Source organism: Melanerpes formicivorus, unplaced genomic scaffold (genome assembly GCF_026170545.1).
Source record: "Melanerpes formicivorus ecotype bairdi unplaced genomic scaffold, bMelFor1.0.p_v2 SCAF_151, whole genome shotgun sequence".
NCBI lineage: Eukaryota > Metazoa > Chordata > Aves > Piciformes > Picidae > Melanerpes > Melanerpes formicivorus.
Genome location: NW_027142503.1, coordinates 456685 through 477816, shown reverse-complemented (window position 1 = coordinate 477816; position 21132 = coordinate 456685). Strand labels below are relative to the sequence as shown.

Here is a 21132-nt window from a genome sequence, read left to right as displayed (position 1 = left end):
AGCCCTCCAGCCAGTTCCTAACCCAGCACAGAGTGCTTCTGTCCAAGCCACCAGCTGACAGCTTGGCCAGGAGTTTGCTGTGGGGGATGGTATCAAAGTCCACATCCACAGCCTTGCCATGCCCACCAGTCTCATCTTTCCTCTACTTTGCCATTAATCAGTACAGAGTGTACAATGAGTGAAGCAGTTTTCTTAATTTTCATCAGAACAATTATTAAGTGGTTACTACTGATAGCACCTTGACCCTCTACCCAAAGCACAGTACTACATTTTAGATTGCATCTTTCTATGTAGTATGACCTTCCCCTGATACCATACTGAGATATAAGTAAAGCCATATGTAGACAGAATGCAAATGATGACATCCTCCCCACAGTTCAGATGCTTTATTCTGGTTTTGTTTAGAATAATCTTCACGTCTCATCATCATCTAGAACTTGAACTTCTGTCATTTTTTCATGTAAAATCCTCTCTACATTGCCTACTAGTTATGTCGTTGCAGGAATTGGATTAAGCACTAGATTATGTTTTCAGATGTGTTTATTTGTAAATTTCAGATGTCAGGGTTTAAAAAACTGCTGTTGTTCAGTGTTGCTTTACCAGAAGCTGATACTGAAGTACGTAAACTAAAGAAATCCTGATCAAATAATGTTATGGAAAGAAAAAGTTGTAAGCTCAATTATTTCACCTGTAAATGAGCTCATACTGGGTAGAAATTGCAAGTATTGCCCTACTTTAGCTACAGGCTGAGGTCAGAGTGGCTGGAGAGTGGCCAGGCAGAAAGGGACCTGGGGGTACTGGTTGACAGCAGCTGAACATGAGCCAGCAGTGTGCTCAGGTGGCCAAGAAGGCCAGTGGCATCCTGGCCTGCATCAGGAATAGTGTGGCCAGCAGGAGCAGGGAAGTCATTGTGCCCCTGTACTCAGCACTGGTTAGGCCACACCTTGAGTCCTGTGTCCAGTTCTGAGCCCCTCAATTTTGGAAAGATGTTGAGTTGCTAGAATATGTCCAGAGAAGGGCAACAAAGCTGGGGAGGGGTTTGGAGCACAAGCCCTATGAGGAGAGGCTGAGGGAGCTGGGGTTGCATAGCCTGGAGAAGAGGAGGCTCAGGGGAGACCTTATTGCTCTCTACAACTACCTGAAGGGAGATTGTAGCCAGGAGGGGGTTGGTCTCTTCTCCCAGGCAACCAGGACCAGAACAAGAGGACACAGTCTCAAGCTGCACCAGGAGAAGTTTAGGCTTGAGTTGAGGAGAAAGTTCTTCCCAGAGAGAGTTCTTAGCCATTGGAATGGGCTGATCAGGGAGGTAGTGGAGTCACCATCTCTGAAGGTGTTCTAGAGGGGATTGGATGTGGCACTTGATGCCATGGTTAGTAGTCATGAGGTGTTGGATGATAGGTTGGACTCAATAATCTCAAAGGTCTCTTCCAACCTTATTAATTCTATGATTCTACGTTTCTAAGAATAAGGTCTCATCATTCAGGCAATAGCTTATTGCCTTGTGTACAAATTGTTTTCTTTGTACGGCCTTTCCTGTCTCCAGACAGTAATTTGGAAGTAGTTGAAGTTGAGCAGATTTTTAGTAGGAAGCAGAATTAAGCAAGTAAGGAGTTTTGTTTTGTTGGTATAATGGATTTTCATTATATTTTTCACTTCTGCTTCATTGAGGGGAAAAATTGGTAGCAAATCCCTTCGCAAAGTACCATCAAGCTAGACTAGCTTCTCTCTAAAACAAATGAAATCAGCAAAAATCTAGATCCTGATAACTCTGTTGAGAGTTCCTAGATGCTTTGAGATTACTTTGTGCCCTTTGGATTTTAGTTGTGCCCTAGACTAGCTGCTTTGATTTGGTTGTGCTTTACCTACTCAAGTAAGAGCATTCAAACTCAAGTAATGAAGCAATAATCATCACATTGCAGCTTTCTAGGAAGAGGCATTTATGGCATGTGAGGAAAGAGCATGTGCTATAATCCTTGAATTATTTATATTGCTTCTATTACAGGAAACAGATCTAGGGGAAGGATTTTTTCCCACAATAGTAAATTAGGTTTTAAAAATTCTGAGGGAAATGCATCTGAAACATACATTGTAGCAGCCAGTATTCAGAAAAGATAATTTCCTCATGATTCCATCTCCTACAATTATTTTTATTTGTTTTAATATCTGTCAGTTGCATGTTTTATAAACCTGATGAATAATAAACCCCCTGGTAAACTGAATATGTGAATAGGCATGTGGGAGTTTTAGGCTGTGCCTAGAAAATTTTCCACAGATCTTGAACAGAAAGTAGTAGAGTGTAAATCAGTCACCATTGCATGTAAAAAGGAAAATAATCATGGAATCATAGAATCAATAAGGTTGGAAAAGACCTCAGATATCATCAAGTCCAATCTGTCACCCAACACCTCATGACTAACTAAACCGTGGCTTCAAGAGTCACATCCAATCCTCTCTTGAACACCTCCAGGGATTGTGACGCCACCACCTCCCTGGGCAGCACATTCCAGTGGTCAATTACTCTTTCTGTGAAGAACTTCTTCCTAATATCCAGCCTAAACCTCCCCTGGCACAGCTTGCAGCTGTGTCCTCTTGTTCTGGTGCTGGTTGCCTGGCAGAAGAGACCAACCCCTTCCTAGCTACAACCTCCCTTCAGGTAGTTGTAGAGAGCAATTAGGTCTGCCCTGAGCCTCCTCTTCTCCAGGCTAAACAACCCCAGCTCCCTCAGCCTCTCCTTGCAGGGCTTGTGCTCAAGGCCTCTCCCCAGCTTTGTTGCCCTTCTCTGGACATGTTCAAGTGTCTCAATGTCCTTCCTAAACTGAGGGGACCAGAAGTGGACACAGATCTCAAGGTGTGGCCTAACCAGTGCTGAGTACAGGGGCAGAATGACTTCCCTGCTCCTGCTGGTCACACTATTCCTGATACAGGCCAGGATGCCATTGGCCTTCTTGATACATTTTAAATAATCCCATTGGATAGACTACTAACAAAGTTAGTTTGTATAAGCTAACTTTCTCTCTTTTCAGCTTCCTTCACTCCAGCAGATACTGGTTCTGCCTTTTGCTGTCTTTACTTACCTTGAAAGTGTTCTTACTGTGACTAAGCAACTAACAGCAACTGTCTGCCCTTGTCCTGTGTACTGGGCAGTAGGGAAGGGAGCAGGGGATGGGGAATCTATTAGTAGCCCCTTGGTTTGTCCACGGGTGTTCTTGTGCTGTTTTTAAATTGGACATATATATGTAAATATTGTAGATTTTGTATATATTGCATTTCATATTTAAATTGTAATTTTGCTTGTAAATACAGCTTTGTTTGCTTTCTAGCTGAGCTGGTCTGGCAATTATAGGTTGAGGGGAATTTTCAACCCACCACAAGGAGTCATGAAACTCCTTGGTTCTAACAATCTTTGGTTTAAGTTGAATAATTTCAAAGAATTTGTCATTATTATGTTTATATATAAATACATCTCTCTGGACCTGAAAGAAAATGTACCAAAGTTGGAAAACTTTGTGGCAATGTTCTGCCATGTCATCTTGTGGCAGCTCTTTCCTGAACTATATACATGAGCTCTGGCTGTACAAAACTTTCCTTTCTCCTTCCCCTCCACCCTTTTTCCTCCTCCCCCTCACCACTCTCAGCCTTTTTCCTCCGCTCCACCCTTTTTCCTTTGGCCTCCCCCCCTTTCCCTTCCCTTTTTCCCTCCCTTCCTTTCCCCCTACCTCCTTTTCTCTTCCCCCCTTTTTCCTTGTCCCTTTTCCTTCCTCCCCTTTTTCCTTCCTCCCTTTTTCCTGCCCTTCTTTTTCCTTTCCTCCACCCTTCTTTTCCTCCCTCTTCCTTTTTTCTTTTCTCCCCCCCTCCTTTTTCCTTTTCCCCCCTTCCTTTTTCTTTTCCTCCCCCCTCCTTTTTCCTTCCCCCCTCTTTTTTCCTTTCCCCCCTCCTTTTTCCCTTATTTTAACTTTTCTTGTTATTCATGCAGAGCTCTAAGCAAAATTTCCAAGCTCAAACCAAGCAGCATTACTGCTATGAACTCTGCTTGAAGCTCTGCTGCAGTTCCATCTTCCAGAGAGTGCAGTTCACCCTATACCTTGGATTCATCTGCTTCTGAAAACTATGAATACAAAAATTTGTATGCATAACATAAACTCACATATATGTGTGTGGTATATGAAAAAAATATGAAATCTGCTGGGGGAATCTGAGCTCCTTTTGTAGCTTTAGAAGAGCTATTAGAGAAAGCTATTTAGAAGAAAGCTATTAAGAAGAGTTATAGAAAGAGTTATTGGCCATTGGAATGTGTTGCCCGGGGAGGTGGTGGAGTCACCATCACTGGAGGTGTTTAGGAAGAGACTGGATGGGGTGCTTGGTGCCATGGTTTAGTTGATTAGATGGTGTTGGGTGATAGGTTGGACTCAATGATCTCAAAATTTTTTTCCAATCTGGCCTATTCTATTCTATTCTATTCTATTCTATTCTATTCTATTCTATTCTATTCTATTCTATTCTATTCTCTAGATTCAGACCTTGTTTTTGACAGCACTGTTTACTATTGAATCACAAACCACAAGAAACAGTGATTTGCACCAGAACAGGTAATGCATATCAAGTGTGCTGAACACTACTTTTGCATAGGGAGAGGGAAGGAAGAAACATATTTTAGATATAATCACCTTAGCCTGCTAGGGGCAAAGCAGAAAATGGATGCATATATAAAACCTCAAGTCCTCCTTGCTTCTGTGAAAACCTTTTTGAAGTGAGTGAAAGTTCCTCCACCTATTTTTTTTCCCTTGTATTGATGCTTTGTATCTTTGTACTGTGAAAGTGTAGTCCAACTTGGTTAGGGTGGAAAGGCAGCTACTTCTCAGCTGGAGTGAAATGAGAATTTCAAGGCTTTTCTTTCAACCCCTTGAGGTCTTTTCTTTACATTTAAGGCTTCATATGTAGGCTCAAAGAGCAAGAGTCTGTACTGCTTCTGTTGTATTAAGATGGGAATTTTAAAATTCTTGCTGTAAGAAGATGTTCCTTCCTTTAGGTTCTTACTTTAAAGTAAAATATATACATATATACAGAGATATTCAGAGGAAGATAGACATTCCCTAAAGACGAGAGAAATGAATCTTCATCTGGTCTCATTTAGTGATAGAATATACTAGAAGACACCATTGTGGTGTCTGACTGTGGGTTTTTGGTTTTGTGTTGTCTGAGTCAAGCTGTAAAATCCCTTTGAGGTTCATCTTTTCTGTATAAAGGCTGAGCACATGGTTGTCCCAGTAATAATGAAGTGGGTGGTTGGAAGCTCTATCTTCTTGCAGTTTTTTCCTTTTTGTTACTTATTTGGAATATTAAACTATTCTTGTCATAGATTTATAGCTATAAGGAGCATTTAGTGTGTCCGTTATAAGTTCCCTTCTGTAGAGGGAGCAGCAGACACACACAAGGTAATTTGATGCAGTATTTGAGGAGCCATTTGTAAGCAGTCCAGTTTCATGAGGCTTGAATGTGGCTACATTAGTTTTTCTCCCAGCTTTGTATGAAGTGTGTAGGGACAGCACAGATGAGTATGTGATAGGTGCTTCTACTCACTCTTGCCCTGAGAAGTCTGAAAAATGCACAGTAGCCCTCACAGCACATGTGAAAGCCTGTGCAGGCTGAAAAGCAGTAGGAGGCAGAAGCAGCTGCACTTCCTGCAAGTGTGTTTCTGTCTAAATGATGAGGATATCTGATGGCTATGGGACAAATTTTACTCAAAGCCACAGCGGAGCTGGAGTTAGACTTTATCTGAAGTCCTTGGTGCACTGGAGAATTATTTCTTTTCCTACCATTGCTTTAGAAGCTTGTGGCAGGAGTTTGAATCTTCAGCCAATATTTGAATTTAACTCAGTATTGAAACCTTCACAATGACCTGAAAAATATGATCTAACTTTGTAATTATCTCTGCGTTGAGTAGATGACTGCTTCCTGAGACCTTTTCCATCCTAAACTGATTGTTGATTCTCTGAACTGACTATAAATTAAACTAGGAAAGTTGTTGTATGGTCCTATAAAGAAAGGGACCAACAGCCTCCTGTATTATCACTATGAGACCAGCTTCTTGAAATAGGCTATAGGAGAAGATGTTGTTTGGTTCCCTCCCAGTGTCTGGAATATGTGATTGCTTTCAGTCTGAGTGACTGCATGACTTCCTTAGCTCAGGAGACTGCTGGTGAAACAGTCTGAAATGTGGAATTTCTCAAATTAATACTCTGAAAATAGATTTGCTTTCAGTTAGCCTTTGGCTCAGTGGAAATCTCATAGCACTGGTAAGTCACAGTGGGAGGATGTTGCCCTTTGCAAACCACAGAATTCCTTCAGCTGCATGTTTGGAAAATGCCAGCAATTGTGGAGTTAACTTGCTTTTTTCCCACAAGCATCTGTTTCTTTTTCTGTTAACAGAATGACTTCATGCTCAGATGCTTGGGATGATTTGTTAGCTTCATGCTGACATTGGGTCATTCCAGTATCTTTAGTCTAGGTATGGAAGACAGGCACATGGCTTTGAAATTTACTCTGTTATAAAAGCAAATGGGCTTTAGAACAGTCAAATCAAAAACCCTGGCCTATGACAAGCACAGGACATAACAGGAAACAACAAAGTGCTGCAAGAGTGTAAGTAATGCAGCAAATGAACACATTTCCTGGTTAGTGGTGTACTTGGATCTTTTCAGTGTGAAAGAGCTGTTTGGTCAATAGCACCTGCTCCTCTGTGCTATAGGCTGAAGTAGTAGCTCTGACATTTGGGAAACACAGTTAATACAGTGTAAAATAAAGCCAAAGATGATGTACATTTCCTTCCATATCATTTAATGCAGAGGCTATGTTCTCACTGGAAGACTAAAAATTGAGATTCATGTAAGACACCATCTTTTCCTTTTATAGCTTCATATGCTGAATACAGGGTTTTTTCCTCATCTCACCTAAGTTTGTTGATGTTGGCTTTATTATTCCTTATTTAGGTGAATGTACCTGAAAGGAAACAATGGCCATTTTTTTATGGTTATCATTAAGTTCTTATTTGTGTCTTCACAAATGTTTTTCATTGATATTTTCCCTTTTATAGCAAAGTGATTACTTTGAGAAACAATGTAGTAAACATTGTGATGTGGATAAAGTAAATTTTATAGAATGGGATGGAATGGGATGGAATAGAATAGAATAGAATAGAATAGAATAGAATAGAATAGAATAGAATAGAATAGAATTAAATTGAATTGAATTAACCAGGTTGTAAAAGACCTTCGAGATCATCAAGTCCAACCTATCACCCAACACCATCTAATCAACTAAACCATAGCACTAAGTGCCTCATCCAGTCTCCTCATAAACAGAGGATCTAAGAGTCTTCTTTTTACATTTTGCTTAGAATCCCTCTTGTAGTTGTTTAAAGGATGAATTCAATGTCAGTGAGGCAAAAAATCCTTGCACAGTGCAACTGATATGCCATTATTACAGCTCAGAATCATACCACCTACAAGACCACATTGTAGCAGATGTAGGAGAGAAGGAGTTTTTCCAAGTTGTTCATTTCATTTGGTTTATATTTTCCTTGCTGTAATGCTAAGTTACAGACTCATTTATTTATACTGATTTAAGAGGTTATTTTGGGTCAGGGCCTTGAAATTATATATTTATTTATGTGTAATCAGAAAGTTTTCTCTTCCCCACCCCCCCATGGGAACGGCATGGAATATTTTTAGTTTCTTCCTCCCTCTCCCTCTCTCTCTCCAAGAAGAAAATGTAGTGGTTGCTTAGAAATGCCTTCCCAGCTCTTTTGTTCAAACTGCTGAAGATGTAAACACCATAAACTTGCCGTGGTATTTGCTACAGATATTCCAAGTATGCAGAATTTGGGTGTCCGTCTTGCAGTTCTGCATTTTTCAGGTCTACTGCTAGTGCTCCTGTTGTAGTTAGCACTCAACACTTCTGACAATTCAGACCCTAAATTGCCCAGAATTTATACAATGATAGTTGGAAAATTGTCATCATCATCCTGCCTAATGCTGTGTTTCACATTTAGCTTGCAACCTGTGGGAATTTGAGAGAGGTCAGTGGGAGCAGATTTGAGCCTTTCAGAGTGGGGAAAGGGGGGCGGAAGATAGAAAAAAAAGGAAAACATTTATCCAGCTGTCATCCAACTAAAATGTTGTAATTTGCTGTGCTTACGAACAAAGATAATGGTGAACAATCTAATTCTGCTGTGTGGGAAACACATATAAATGGTGACTCTGTGACTGAGCTGTTGCCACTGGATTATGTCGCGTCCTTGTCTGTCCTACTGCAAAAAGTTCTAGGTCTCCACAATTCAAATATGAGTCAGTCCTGCTGATAGTATGCAATGATAATAATAGTATGTACTGTGTACAATGCAGTTCACAACATTCAGATTAGTCTTGGGTGGATAAGAGCAAAGAATATGTAAATAACTAGCATGTTTCACTGGTACATGAGAATCAGATTTGGCACAGACCAGATCTTTCACTCCTCTCTGTATTCTAAATTTCACTGAATGCTCACCAGCCTCTAAAAAGCCAGTGAATATTGACCAGGAAGAGTTTCAGAGTTCCCCATCTTGTCAGTGAAAAGTTTAGAAAAAGACACAGTAAAAAATGTTGCCACATGATAGACATGAAGATAAAGAAAGAGATTTCCTTCTACTGCTCTGGAGAACTATTTAGGTTTCGTTGCAGTCATACGTGACAGTTTCAGCTACCTATCTGAACTGAGGGGAAAATCACATTATCTACCATGATACTCAGTTATCTGTTAAAAGGCACCTGGATTCCCAAACATTTTGCAGATGTAATAGGTGAGAGAAATTAAGACTGGGAGAAAGGAAACAGTTTTATCTGAGTTTATGGAAAGGAAAGAGCAACCGAATGCATGCACAGATATTGGGTGAGCAACTTACATGCCACGGGCCTCTCAGTCTGCATTTATTCCTTTTGTTCACCTATCCAACAGCTCCTAAATTAACTGTTTCTTTCAATAGTAACTGAGGTTAAATGAAGGAAACAAGTAGAAAATGCATCACTGCTCTGGCCATCCAACTGTCTTCACTCTTAATGAAGGGCAGAGTCCAGGGGCATGAGATTTAACACATACAATTACCGGGGTCTGCACATTGGCCACAACAGCCCCATGCAGTGCTACAGGCTGGGGATGTAGTGGCTGGAGAGCAGCCAGGCAGAAAGGGAGTTGGGGGTAGTGGTTGACAGATGGCTGAACATGAGCCAGCAGTGTGCCCAGGTGGCCAAGAAGGCCAATGGCATCCTGGTCTGCATCAGGCATAGTGTGTCCAGCAGGAGCAGGGAAGCCATTGTGCCCCTGTACTCAGCACTGGTTAGGCCACCCCTTGAGTCCTGTGTCCAGTTCTGGGCCCCTCAATTTAGGAAAGATGTTGAGTTGCTGGGAAAACAAACAGTGGACATGTGAACAACGAAGAGAAACTTTTTAAGAGTTTGGCATTAACAAATTCTGCATGTACTGCCAGAAAACCTTGTCTGAGGTAGCTGTGGTGGCTCTAGGTAGGTGTGTCTGAGCACAGTTAGAGACATTTCATTCCAATGATCCAGTAACATGCAGGGAGATTGCCATGAATGTTAGGTGACTTCATTTTAATTTAGACAAGATAGTAAGTGGTTTCTTGCTGGAGATAAACAGAATAGGGCAAAAAGATAAACTTCCAGTGAAGGCATGTGGCAGACAGGAGACTCAGTTATGCAGGCTGGGCTCTTCTGTGGTTTATCACGTTGCCTAAAAAATGCCAGAAGGAGGAGGAAAGGAAGTAAGGAAGGAGACATTCTAAATGACGTAAATATTAGTGGGGTAGGGATAAAGTTGCAAACAATGCAGTTGGAAAGTGAACAAGATAAGCTGGATCAATGAAGAAGTCTTTTTTTTCTGTATCCACAGTGTATTGTCTGTAAGTTGAGCAGGGTTAATACTAGAATGAAAATGTACATGAAATAGATTCATAGAATCATAGAATCAACCAGGTTGGAAAAGAACTTAGATATCATCAAGGAAACCTCATGACTAATTAAACCATGGCTTCAAGTCCCACGTCCAATCCCCTCTCGAACACCTCCAGGGACGGTGACTCCACCACCTCCCTGGGCAGCACATTCCAATGGCCAACAACTCTCTCTGTGAAGAACTTTCTCCTCACCTCAAGCCTAAACTTCCCCTGGCACAGCTTGAGACTAACATTTTGACCAGTTACCCAACTGATAAGTATTGTGTGGACCTGCAAAACACCATTGGGTTTCCAGGCATTTGCACATGCACAGTATGTGTGTGCAGATGTGCATGCCACTCACACCTTACATTACACAAGGACTAGATGCATAGGACATCACATAACATCGGCCCATACACCTTTCGGGTAGTTGTAGAAGGCAATGAGGTCACCCCGAGCCTTCTCTTCTCCAGGCTAAACAATCCCAGCTCCCTCAGCCTCTCCTCATAGGGCTTGTGTTCAAGGCCTCCCACCAGCCTTGTTGCCCTTCTCTGGACACATTCAAGTGTCTCAATGTCCTTCTTAAACTGAGGGGCCCAGAACTGGACACAGGACTCAAGGTGCAGCCTAAGCAATGCAGAGTACAGGGGCACAATGATTTCCCTGCTCCTGCTGGCCACACTATTCCTAATGCAGGCCAGGATGCCATTGGCCTTCTTGGCCACCTGGCACACTGCTGGCTCATGTTTAGGTGACTGTCAATCAACACCCCCAAGTCCCTCTCTGTTTGGCAGCTCTCCAGCCACTCTGACCCCAGCCTGTAGCTCTGCATGGGGTGACCGTGGCCAAAGTGCAGCACCCAGCACTTGGACTTGTTGAATGCCATCCCATTGGACTCTGCCCATCTGTCCAGTTGGTCGAGGTCCCTCTGCAGAGCCCTTCTACCCTCTAACTGATCAACATCTGCTCCCAGCTTGGTGTCATTTGCAAATTTGCTGATGACTGACTCAATCCCCTCATCCATTCATCATCAATGAAGATATTAAAGAGGATGGGGCCCAGCACTGATCCCTGGGGGACACCACTGGTGACTGTCTGCCAGCTGGATGTGGCACAATGTCCTTCTTAAATTGAAGGGCCCAGAACTGGACACAGGACTCAAGGTGTGGCCTAACCAGTGCTGAATACAGGAACAGAATGACTTCCCTACTCCTGCTGGCCACACTATTTCTGATGCAGGCCAGGATGCCCTGCTTTCATCCCTGCTTTCCATGACTGACTGACCGACTTTTCATCATTTTAAGTAGTTCAGCTTTCAAAGAAACATCAACACACTGTGCATCCTATTCACCATGTCACAATTCAGAGCAGCCAAAGCTGCCAAAGTCATTTCATTAAAAGACACAAAGTGTTTGATCTGCTGTGGGGTGAAAAACTAATTCAGAAATGCTGCTAAAATATATTTAAGCTTCTCAGACAGTTTATGCCTCCAAAAAGCCAACCATGCTGTCTACTACTACCTGAAGGGAGGTTGTAGCCAGATGGGGCTTGGTCTCTTCTCCCAGGCAACCAGCACCAGAACAAGAGGACACAGTCTCAAGCTGCACCAGGGGAAGTTTAGGCTTGAGGTGAGGAGAAAGTTCTTCACAGAGAGAGTTGTTTGCCATTGGAATGGGCTTCCCAGGGAGGTGGTGGAGTCACCATCCCTGTAGGTGTTCAAGAGGGGATTGGACGTGGCACTTGGTACCATGGTTTAGTTAGTCATGAGGTGTTGGGTGACAGGTTGGACTTGATTATCTTTCAAGTCTTTTCCAACCTTATTGATTCTATGATTCCATGATTCTATAGTCAATAGGATGCACAGTGTGGTGATGTTTCTTTTAAAGCTGAACTACTTAAAATGAAGAAAACTCAGTCAGTCAGTCAGTCTTGGAAAACAGGGAGAACTGTGATTTGGATGAGAGTGAAGTTTAACTTCAGTGTGAATTCATTCTTGGCTGTGTCACATATTTCCTGTGCAACTAGGAATTGTGTAGTTGTCTGCATCCCATTTTCCCTGATGTGGATTTCTTCAAGGACCTTTGACAGTGTAAAGTGCAAGGTGTTGCAAGATCTGGCATTAATAACAGATGTAGCAACAAGCTGAGTCTTTTTAGAAGTATCCAAAGGGAAAAGAATAGTGTCTGTGGGCAGTGAAACACCAATTGATAATCGTCTTCCACTCTTCAAGCAAACAAGAAACTCACCTTGCTTATAGCAGTCAGAATATTCTTGTGGAGAGCAAGGGTCATGTACATCACTTTGAAACAAAACACAAATGTTACTGTGAGACCTGAATCTCTGATAAATCACCATCAACATCCATTGCTGTTTAATGGGAATTTTATATATATATAAATATATATATATATATAAAAAAAATTTAATAGATATAAATATAGCATATATAAATATATATTTATATAAATATAAATATATATATTTATGCATATATATATAAAAATTATTCTATGATTCTATTCTAAATGATGGTGAAAATAAGAAAGCACTGCATTCAGTGTTAGATCAGTGTCTATTCCTAACTCTGCCTGTGATTTCCTGGGTAATTTTTAGTTGTCATGTCTCCCTCTCTCCATCTGGAGGAAAGAAGGCTATGAACCATGTCTTCCGCTTTTCATGACCCACTCAGCCCTGAATATCTGGTATGTCCACAGAATTTCTGTGATAGAATAGAATTATACAACTAATAAGATTGGAAAAGGCCTCAGAGATCATCAAGTCCAACCTGTCAGCCAACACCTCATGACTACTAAACCATAGCTTCAAGTGCCACGTCCAATCCCCTCTTGAACACCTCCAGGGATGCTGATTCCACCACCTGCCCAGGAAGCCCATTCCAACAGCTAACAACTCTCTCTGTGAAGAACTTTCTCCTCACCTCCAGCCTAAACCTCCCCTGGCAGTTTGAGACTGTGTCCTTCTGTTCTGGTGCTGGTTGCCTGGGAGAAGAGGCCAACCCCCACCTGGCTGGATACCAGTGTTTGGCACTTCTTTGTTGAAAGTTTTGCAAAAAAGGCAGTGGTTTATAATTCTTGATTATATCTTTGTTTGGCAAAACCATGTCCCACTGATGTGGGAAGGTCTCTACTTTCTAGAGAACAGCTTGCCTGATGGATCAGGCTTCCCAGGATTCACAAGAAGCCTTTTAGGATCAGCTGAGCTGTGTACACAATACTTAGTTTTGTTTTGTTTCATTTTGATTGTTTCAGATGGTCCAAATATTTGCAGAACTCCATTAAGTCTTATTTAGGATGAAGTCATAAGTTCCACTTTCCACCGAGACATGGAGCCTGTCCAAATTAGTGGCAAAGCCTGTATAATACCCTGGCTATATTGCAGGCTTGTATAGTATCAAGATCCTGTTTTCACAGCAGTTACATAGTTGTTACTCCAGTGAAGAATGATATGGCCCCTTATAAAGTCCACAAGCTGACGTCTGTTTTTTAATGCAATATTTACTCTATTCAAGGAGCTAAGAGAAGGCTTTTCTTTAATGGATTCCATCAGCTAGTGTTTTCCCTTATACAGATGGGTTATTGTTACCAGCTTTTGATACCTATGTGGCTATGTATACAAGGGCCTTCTTTGGTTTCCCCACTCCCCCTACCCCCTTTCTCTGTATCTTCTGGAGTAAGGCAAGGGTTTTCTCTGAGGTTTTATTTGAGGGTCAAAATCCTGAAGATATTAGAACCAAAGCAAATGAAACCCCCCAGCACCTTGTTGTTCTCCCCACCCCACCCCATAAACCCTTGCCCTCTTATGAAAGGAAGCATATTCTTACAACTTCTTAGTCATATAATTTAGGCTGTAAAATGTTTTTGCTATGAGTCTCACGCTTCAGGTGTGAATTTCTCTCTTTTTTGAAAGTGTTGCTGAGCTGATGGTTATAAATAACACTGTGCCACCTAATGATTTCATGGGGCTGGATTAAAAACTGTATGTTCATCCTAAGTACAAGGTACTTTCTGGGGGGTCATAATGAAAATAAGGTGCCAAGATTTAAGTACAGAATCACATATATTCTAGTGAGCTGAAACACACATTGGCAGTCATTAAATCCTGGTCTGGCCAGGGGTTGTGGAGTACCAGTGAAATTAGACTGCGTTTTCTGCTTTTCTGCTTCCTATGCTGCTGGGCTGAAACAACTTCAGAAAGCAGGGACTGCATAATGGAGTATCTGCTAAAGCTTTTTAACCTCAGCAATGTGCAGTTTCAGTCTGGGCTTCAGTTCAGGACAAAATGCTTACACTTGGTGTGTTCTGCTGAAACCAATTTTCTCCCAATTCTAATTAAACCCAGAACATAAGGCTGACAAACTCAGAGTTCAGACCAACTTGTAGTGGATGGAGAATGGTCCAAAGCATTGTGCACCAGGAGCTGTACCTCATTTGCCAAGCTAAGCACATATACTTTAGAGTCATTTTATCCTTAGTTCTGATTGGCAAATTTCAGTATCACAACGGTTGGAAGAGACCTCAAAGATCATGGAGTCCAACCTGTCACCACAGACCTCATGACTAGAGTAGGGAGGACACTACTGCCCACTGCAGGCTTGAGCTCATGACCTTCCCATTAAGGGTCTTGTGCACTACCAACCGAGCCGTGGCTTCAGCTAGAAAATTATTTTGAACTCTGATATTTTTAGCATATCTGTCCTGAGGTTCTTCAGCCTGCATGCCTAAAGTAGACATCTAGAAAGGTTACTTGAGGCATTCCAGCACTTATAATTTTTTTTTCCATAAAAATTTTTTAAAAGAGAAACTATAATAGCTTATTTTGGGACACAAAGCATGGATCCAAGCAGTCCTTAATTTACATGTGCTTCTTCCTTTACTAGGAGTTCACAATGCATGCCCAGGTGGCCCAGAAGGCAAATGGCATCCTGACCTGCATCCTGGCCTGCATCAGAAATAGTGTGGCCAGCAGGATAAGGGAAGTCATTCTGCCCCTGGACTCAGCACTGGTTAGGCCACACCTTGAGTCCTGTGTCCTGTTCTGGGCCCCTCAATTTAGGAAAGATGTTGAGTTGCTGGAAGGTGTCCAGAGAAGGGCAACAAAGTTGGGGAGGGGTTTGGAGCACAAGCTCTGTGAAGCGAGGCTGAGGGAGCTGGGGTTGCTTAGCCCAGAGAAGAAGAGGCTCAGAGGAGACCTTGTTACTGTCTATAACTACCCGAAGGGAGATTGTAGACTGGTGGGGGTTGGTCTCTTCTCCCAGGCAAGCAGCACCAGAACAAGAGGACACAGCCGCAAGCCATGCCAGGGGAGGTTTAGGCTGGATGTTAGGAAAAAGTTCTTCATAGAAAGAGTGACTGGCCATTGGAATGTGCTGCCCAGAGAGGTGGTGGAGTTACCATCACTGGAGGTGTTTAGGAAAAGACTAGATGGGGTGCTTGGTGCCATGGTTTAGTTGATTAGATAGTGTTGGATGATAGGTTGGACTTGGTGATCTCGAAAGTCTTTTCCAACCTGGTTAATTCTGTTCTATTCTATTCTTAATCATAGGAAGTATAGGGAGCATAACAAATTCCCTGTTCTGAGAATGTTCTTGTTATCTGTACTCTCTAAAGAGTTACAGCTGTCACTTGGACTTTTATAAGTCTATGAAGAGACAGATTTCAGAAGGGCATATGAGCACACCATGCCCTTCACATTGGTGGCTCAACCTGGTTCCCTGTAGAACAACCTTGCTTCACCACTTCTGCATTAGCTCTCCATCTCTATTGTTCTCTTTGGAGATGATAAGATTATTTTATTAAATTTTTTTTTATCTGTTTTGTGTTTTAATTATTTTTCCACTGGCAAGGTCATAGTTTGACTTTTACTAAGTGTGAAACTGTTGTCAGAACTATGATTGCCACTGCATGTTCTATGCAGAAAAGGGGTAGAAACAAAAGGAAAAAAGGAGGAAGTGGGACACAGAAAGCAGCAGTCTGGCAATAGTGTGGTGTGGCAGCTCTAACAGGCTATTGGTAGTGTGGTGGCTTGGAAGGCAGATCCTCCCTTGCCTCCCATCAGGGCAGAAAAACGAGACTCAGACAAACTGATTGCAGAAGTGATGGAAAGTTTAAATGGAAAAGCAGTGAGTGTTTTACAGAAGCTACAAGCACAGTGGCAAAAGAAAATTCCCAAAGCATACAGAGTCCCTCATAGCACACCTAGAAGCATCTCAGCATTTCACTTCTCCCTACCTGAGAGTACACCCCAAACACCCATGGCTCTTTCTTCCCACCACCACTGTTAGGCTGATCTCAGCTGTCCAGATCTGAGGTTGCCCTTCCCCCTTCTGCTCCTGGCATTAGGCCTAGCCAGGCCCAAGAGGCCTTGAGATAACTCCCCCTGCATTACCAGATAGAGAGCATCTCCCACTGGAGCGGTTAGGGAAGAAAGAGGAAGTGTGAGACCTTGCAGATAGATTTATAGGGAGCAGGACATTATGGGTATGAAATATGCAGCTTCCTGTGTCCACCCATTGAGCTGGACACCTGGGGCACCAGAGGTGCACCCCGTATTGCAGCAGCAGGAGGCACCCAGCCCAAAATGTCACAGGTAGAGAGCTGGGTATTTCTGTAACATGCCATTTGACATGGATTAGAGTCTTTCAGATTCCTGCTGATTGTGGTCAGGAAAGGGAAGTAAGGAAAAGCATCAGAACCTCTCCCTTGATTTTAGAAAGGTCCCCTTGTTCATAATTGTACAGTTCATTATCATGAGGCAGTGTGTGAATAGCAACTGGTGGGTGTGATTGGTATCTCTTGTCACCTTGCCAGCCTCCCATACTTTTCATACAGCTGCCCAGCAAGGTGGTAGAGTCACCATCACTGGAGGTGTTTAAGAAGAGACTGGATGGGGTGCTTGGTGCCATGGTTTAGTTGATTAGATAGTGTTGGATGATAGGTTGGACTCGCTGATTTCTGAGGTCTTTTCTAACCTGGCTAATTCTATATTCTATTCTATCGTATTCTATTCTAAGCATTCGTACGCAGACATCATTGGTGAGATCCACATAGCCTTCACACACAGTTGGACATCTTAGGATGAGTGAAATGGTTCCATGTCTTATCATATGCTAGGATTCTTGATATGAATTATTTGCAGTTTCCAATGGGAGATTAGGATTGTAGAAACCAATCCTCATTTTGACTATTCCAACTGTTTGACCAATTCAGGGCTGAACAAAAGCTAAAGCCATTGTCCAAATGCCACTTATACACTGTGAGGCTTAGAATATCAACTACCTAGGCAGAAAGCCTGTTCTAGTGCTTGACCACTGTCTCCATAAAGATATGTTTCCTAATGTCATAGAATCATAGAATCAATAAGGTTGGAAAAGACCTCAGAGATCATCAAGTCCAATCTGTCACCCAACACCTCATGACTAATAAACCATGGCTTCAAGTGCCACGTCCAATCCACTCTTGAACACCTCCAGGGAGGGTAACTGTCACATCAAAATGAGGCAGATTTTTGTTTCTTCTCAGGTCTCTTGACTTGAGCTTTTTTTTTTTTTTTTTAACTCTATAGCAGATGTTAAACCCTGTGCTCTAAGAGCAGAAGAGCAAAATAATTTAGAAGATTTGTCAATATTAAGTTGCAAAATGTAAACCTGTTATCTGTACTTGGACTATCCTACTTGGAAGCAGAGTATGTTTAAGGGACTATGGTTTGCTGCTTAGATAACTGTCTATGAAACTTTACTACTCTGAATAGAATCACATAATCAATAAGGTTGGAAGCAACCTCAAAGATCATCAAGTCCAACCTGTCACCCAACACCTCATGACTACTAAACCATGGCACAAAGTGTCACATCCAATCCCTTTTTGAACACCTCCAGGGACGGTGACTCCACCACCTCTCTGGGCAGTACATTCCAATGGCCAACAACTCTCTCTGTGAAGAACTTTCTCCTCACCTCAAGCCCAAACTTCCCCTGGTGCAGCTTGAGACTGTGTCCTCTTGTTCTGGTGCTGGTTGCCTGGGAGAAGAGACCTATCCCCACCTGGCTACAACCTCCTTTCAGGTAGTTGTAGACAGAATTAAGGTCTCCCCTGATCCTCCTCTTCTCTAGGCTAAACAATCCCAGCTCCCACAGCCTCTCCTCACAGGGTTTGTGCTCAAGGCCTCTCCTCACCCTCATTGCTGTTCTCTTGACATGTTCAAGAGTCTCAATGTCCTTCTTAAACTGAGGGGCCCAGAACTGGACACAGGACTCAAGGTGTGGCCTAACAAGTGCTGAGTGCAGGGGCACAATGACTTCCCTGCTCCTGCTGGCCACACAGTTTCTTGATGCATTCCAGGATGCCATTGGCCTTCTTGGCCACCTGGGCACACTGCTGGCTTGTGTTCAGCTGGCTCTCAACCAGTACCCCCACTCCCTTTCTGTTTGGCTGCTCACCTTATGTGAAGGGGATTATTCTCTAATAATCTTATCTGAAGGGGATTCCTCTTATCTGACACACCATGGTGACAGCACGAATTTTCCATTTTCAGAAATGTTTGTAATAAATGCCACACATCTATGCGCATTGTGTGAGAATATGGGGGAAGATACCACAGGAAAGAGCAGTGCAATAAAGACTCCCCGGTGGTTCTATAGTGGGATTTCATCCTTTAAATGTTCCTTTTGTAACATTTAACTTTCTGTTTCAGGAACAAGAAGATCCTAATAAGCTTGCTACCAGCTGGCCAGATTACTACATTGACCGCATCAATTCCATGGCAGCAGTAAGTTACCTCTCCTGCAAAGCAGGGAAGACTTTCTACAGTAGAGAAGTATTTCTTCAGGAAGAACTCCCCAAAGGAGAAAAATGTTTAGCACAGATCTAAAACAGGACTTTGAGAATAGAATAGAATAGAATAGAATAGAATAGAATAGAATAGAATAGAATAGAATAGAATAGAATAGAATAGAATAGAATAGACCAAGTTGGAAAAGACCTTCATGATCATCAAATCCAACCTATCACCAAACAGCATCTAATCAACAAAACCATGGAACCAAGCACCCTGTCCAGTCCCCTCTTTAACACCTCCACCTCCAGTGACGGAGGTCCGTCACCTCCAGTGATGGCGACTCCATCACCTCCCTGGGCAGCACGTTCCAATTGCCAATCACTCTCTCAATGAAGAACTTCTTCCTCACCTCCAGCCTAAACCTCCCCCGGTGAGCTTGAGACTTTGTCCTCTTGTTCTGGTCCTGGTTGCCAGGGAGAAGAGACCAACCACCACCTGGTTACAACCTCCCTTCAGGTAGTTGTAGACAGCAATAAGGTCTCCTCTGAGCGTCCTCTTCTCCAGGCTAAGCAACCCCAGCTCCCTCAGCCTCTCCTCATAGGGCTTGTGCTCCAATCCCCTCCCCAGCTTTGTTGCCCTTCTCTGAACACGTTCCAGCAACTCAACATCTTTCCTAAACTGAGGGCCCAGAACTGGGCAGAGGACTCCAGGTGTGGCCTAACCAGTGCTGAGTCCAGGGGCAGAATGACCTCCCTGCTCCTGGTCTCGACACTATTCCTGATACAGTCCAGGATGCCATTTGGCTTCTTAGCCACCAGGCACACTGTTGGCTCATGTCCAGCCTACTATCAACCAGTACCTCCAGGTCCCAGTTATTACTCACTTAAGAGGATAAAAGAGATGTTACCTCCTACTGTGTGCCACAAATAAACATAATTATCACCTTTCTTAATGCCAGATTTTCTTGGGGGATTTGTAATGGAATGAAAAGAATATGGTCTTGATTTGTGAAGAGAGATTGAGCTTTTAAAGTGAATGGCATGGTACTGTGCTTTGATTTCCTGACTGAACATATTTGCTGTACATGAACCATTAAGGAGAAAAAAGTATGAAACCTTGCAGTGTCACTGAGCCAAATACTTCTGGTAGCATTTGATCCAAAGACTCTTAAATATGCTGAAAAATTTTCCATTGATTTCAGTGACTTTAGAATTAGTCTTGATGTAAACCTTGAGTGAATACGTACTCACCACTGTTGTGAATCTGGAGCAGTTCCATGGAATGAGGCTATGTTTTGGCCTATGTTTCTAATTTTAAACATGTTTTAAGAGCACCAATAAACACCAGCCTGGGTAATGTTTGCATGCCTCAGCACTGAATGATTGATAACATTTTATTTGGCTTCAAACCTCATAATTTAGTCTTATGATTGAAGTGTTGAGAAGACACACTGGGGTTAAAACCCCTGCTTCTGATTTACCACTTTATTGTTTCACTTTTAGGCAGGTGAAGCTTAGTTGACTTGATTTTACAGGAATTGTATCAGTGGAAAACTGGAGTAATACCACTGAGAACCAGCTCCAAAGCACTTGAAAAGCCATGTTCTATTCATTATTGTTTAGGCCTCTGAGATTCTTGACTTCCAAATGGTTATTTTGGGTTTCTTATAATGTCGATTCTAAATTTAGTGGTGCATTCTTTAATTTATTAAAAAAAAAAAAAAACACAACAAAAACCTTCATCCAAGTGAGGTTGGCTAAGTGGTGAAAGAAAGTCCTGTTTCGTGTTGCTTCCCAACATTGTGTAATCTATTTCAGCGTGTGTCTCTTGGGCACTATCAGGTATTGCAATATTTAAATGAGTAGAATAGAGTGGAATGGAATGGAACGGAACGGAACGGAACAGAACAGAACAGAACAGAACAGAACAGAATAGAATAGAATAGAATAGAATAGAATAGAATAGAATAGAATAGAATAGAATAGAATAGAATTAAGCAGGTTGGAAGAGACCTTTGAGATCATGGAGTCCAACCTATCACCCAACACCATCTAATCAACTAAACCATGGCTCCAAGCACCCCATCCAGTCTCTTCCTAAACACCTCCAGTGATGGTGACTCCACCACCTCCCTGGGCAGCCCATTCCAATGACCAATAACTCAATGAACTGCAAAAGAAACAATTTTACATGCAACATTCGTACCTTTTTCTAAAACTTCTTATTTAATTATGAAGTTGTTTGGTTGGTTTTTTCCCCCATATATTATCTTGGCAAAAGAAAGTTACTCTTACCCACTGATAGAATGTATATGGCACCTTTATTTTGATGATATCATTAAGAATCTTTCT

General features: G+C 42.3%; 1 protein-coding gene across 4 annotated transcripts in view; it reads left to right on the top strand.

Annotated features, from left to right (window-relative positions):
• DAAM2 (dishevelled associated activator of morphogenesis 2) overlaps positions 1 to 21132 on the top strand; it is a 245122-nt gene that overhangs the window by 125573 nt on the left and 98417 nt on the right. For all 4 annotated transcript variants that reach the window (XM_068168667.1, XM_068168668.1, XM_068168665.1 and 1 more), the window contains one exon: positions 18698 to 18772. In XM_068168667.1, the coding sequence (XP_068024768.1) occupies positions 18698 to 18772 (75 nt within the window). The remainder of the gene's footprint in view (positions 1 to 18697; positions 18773 to 21132) is intronic.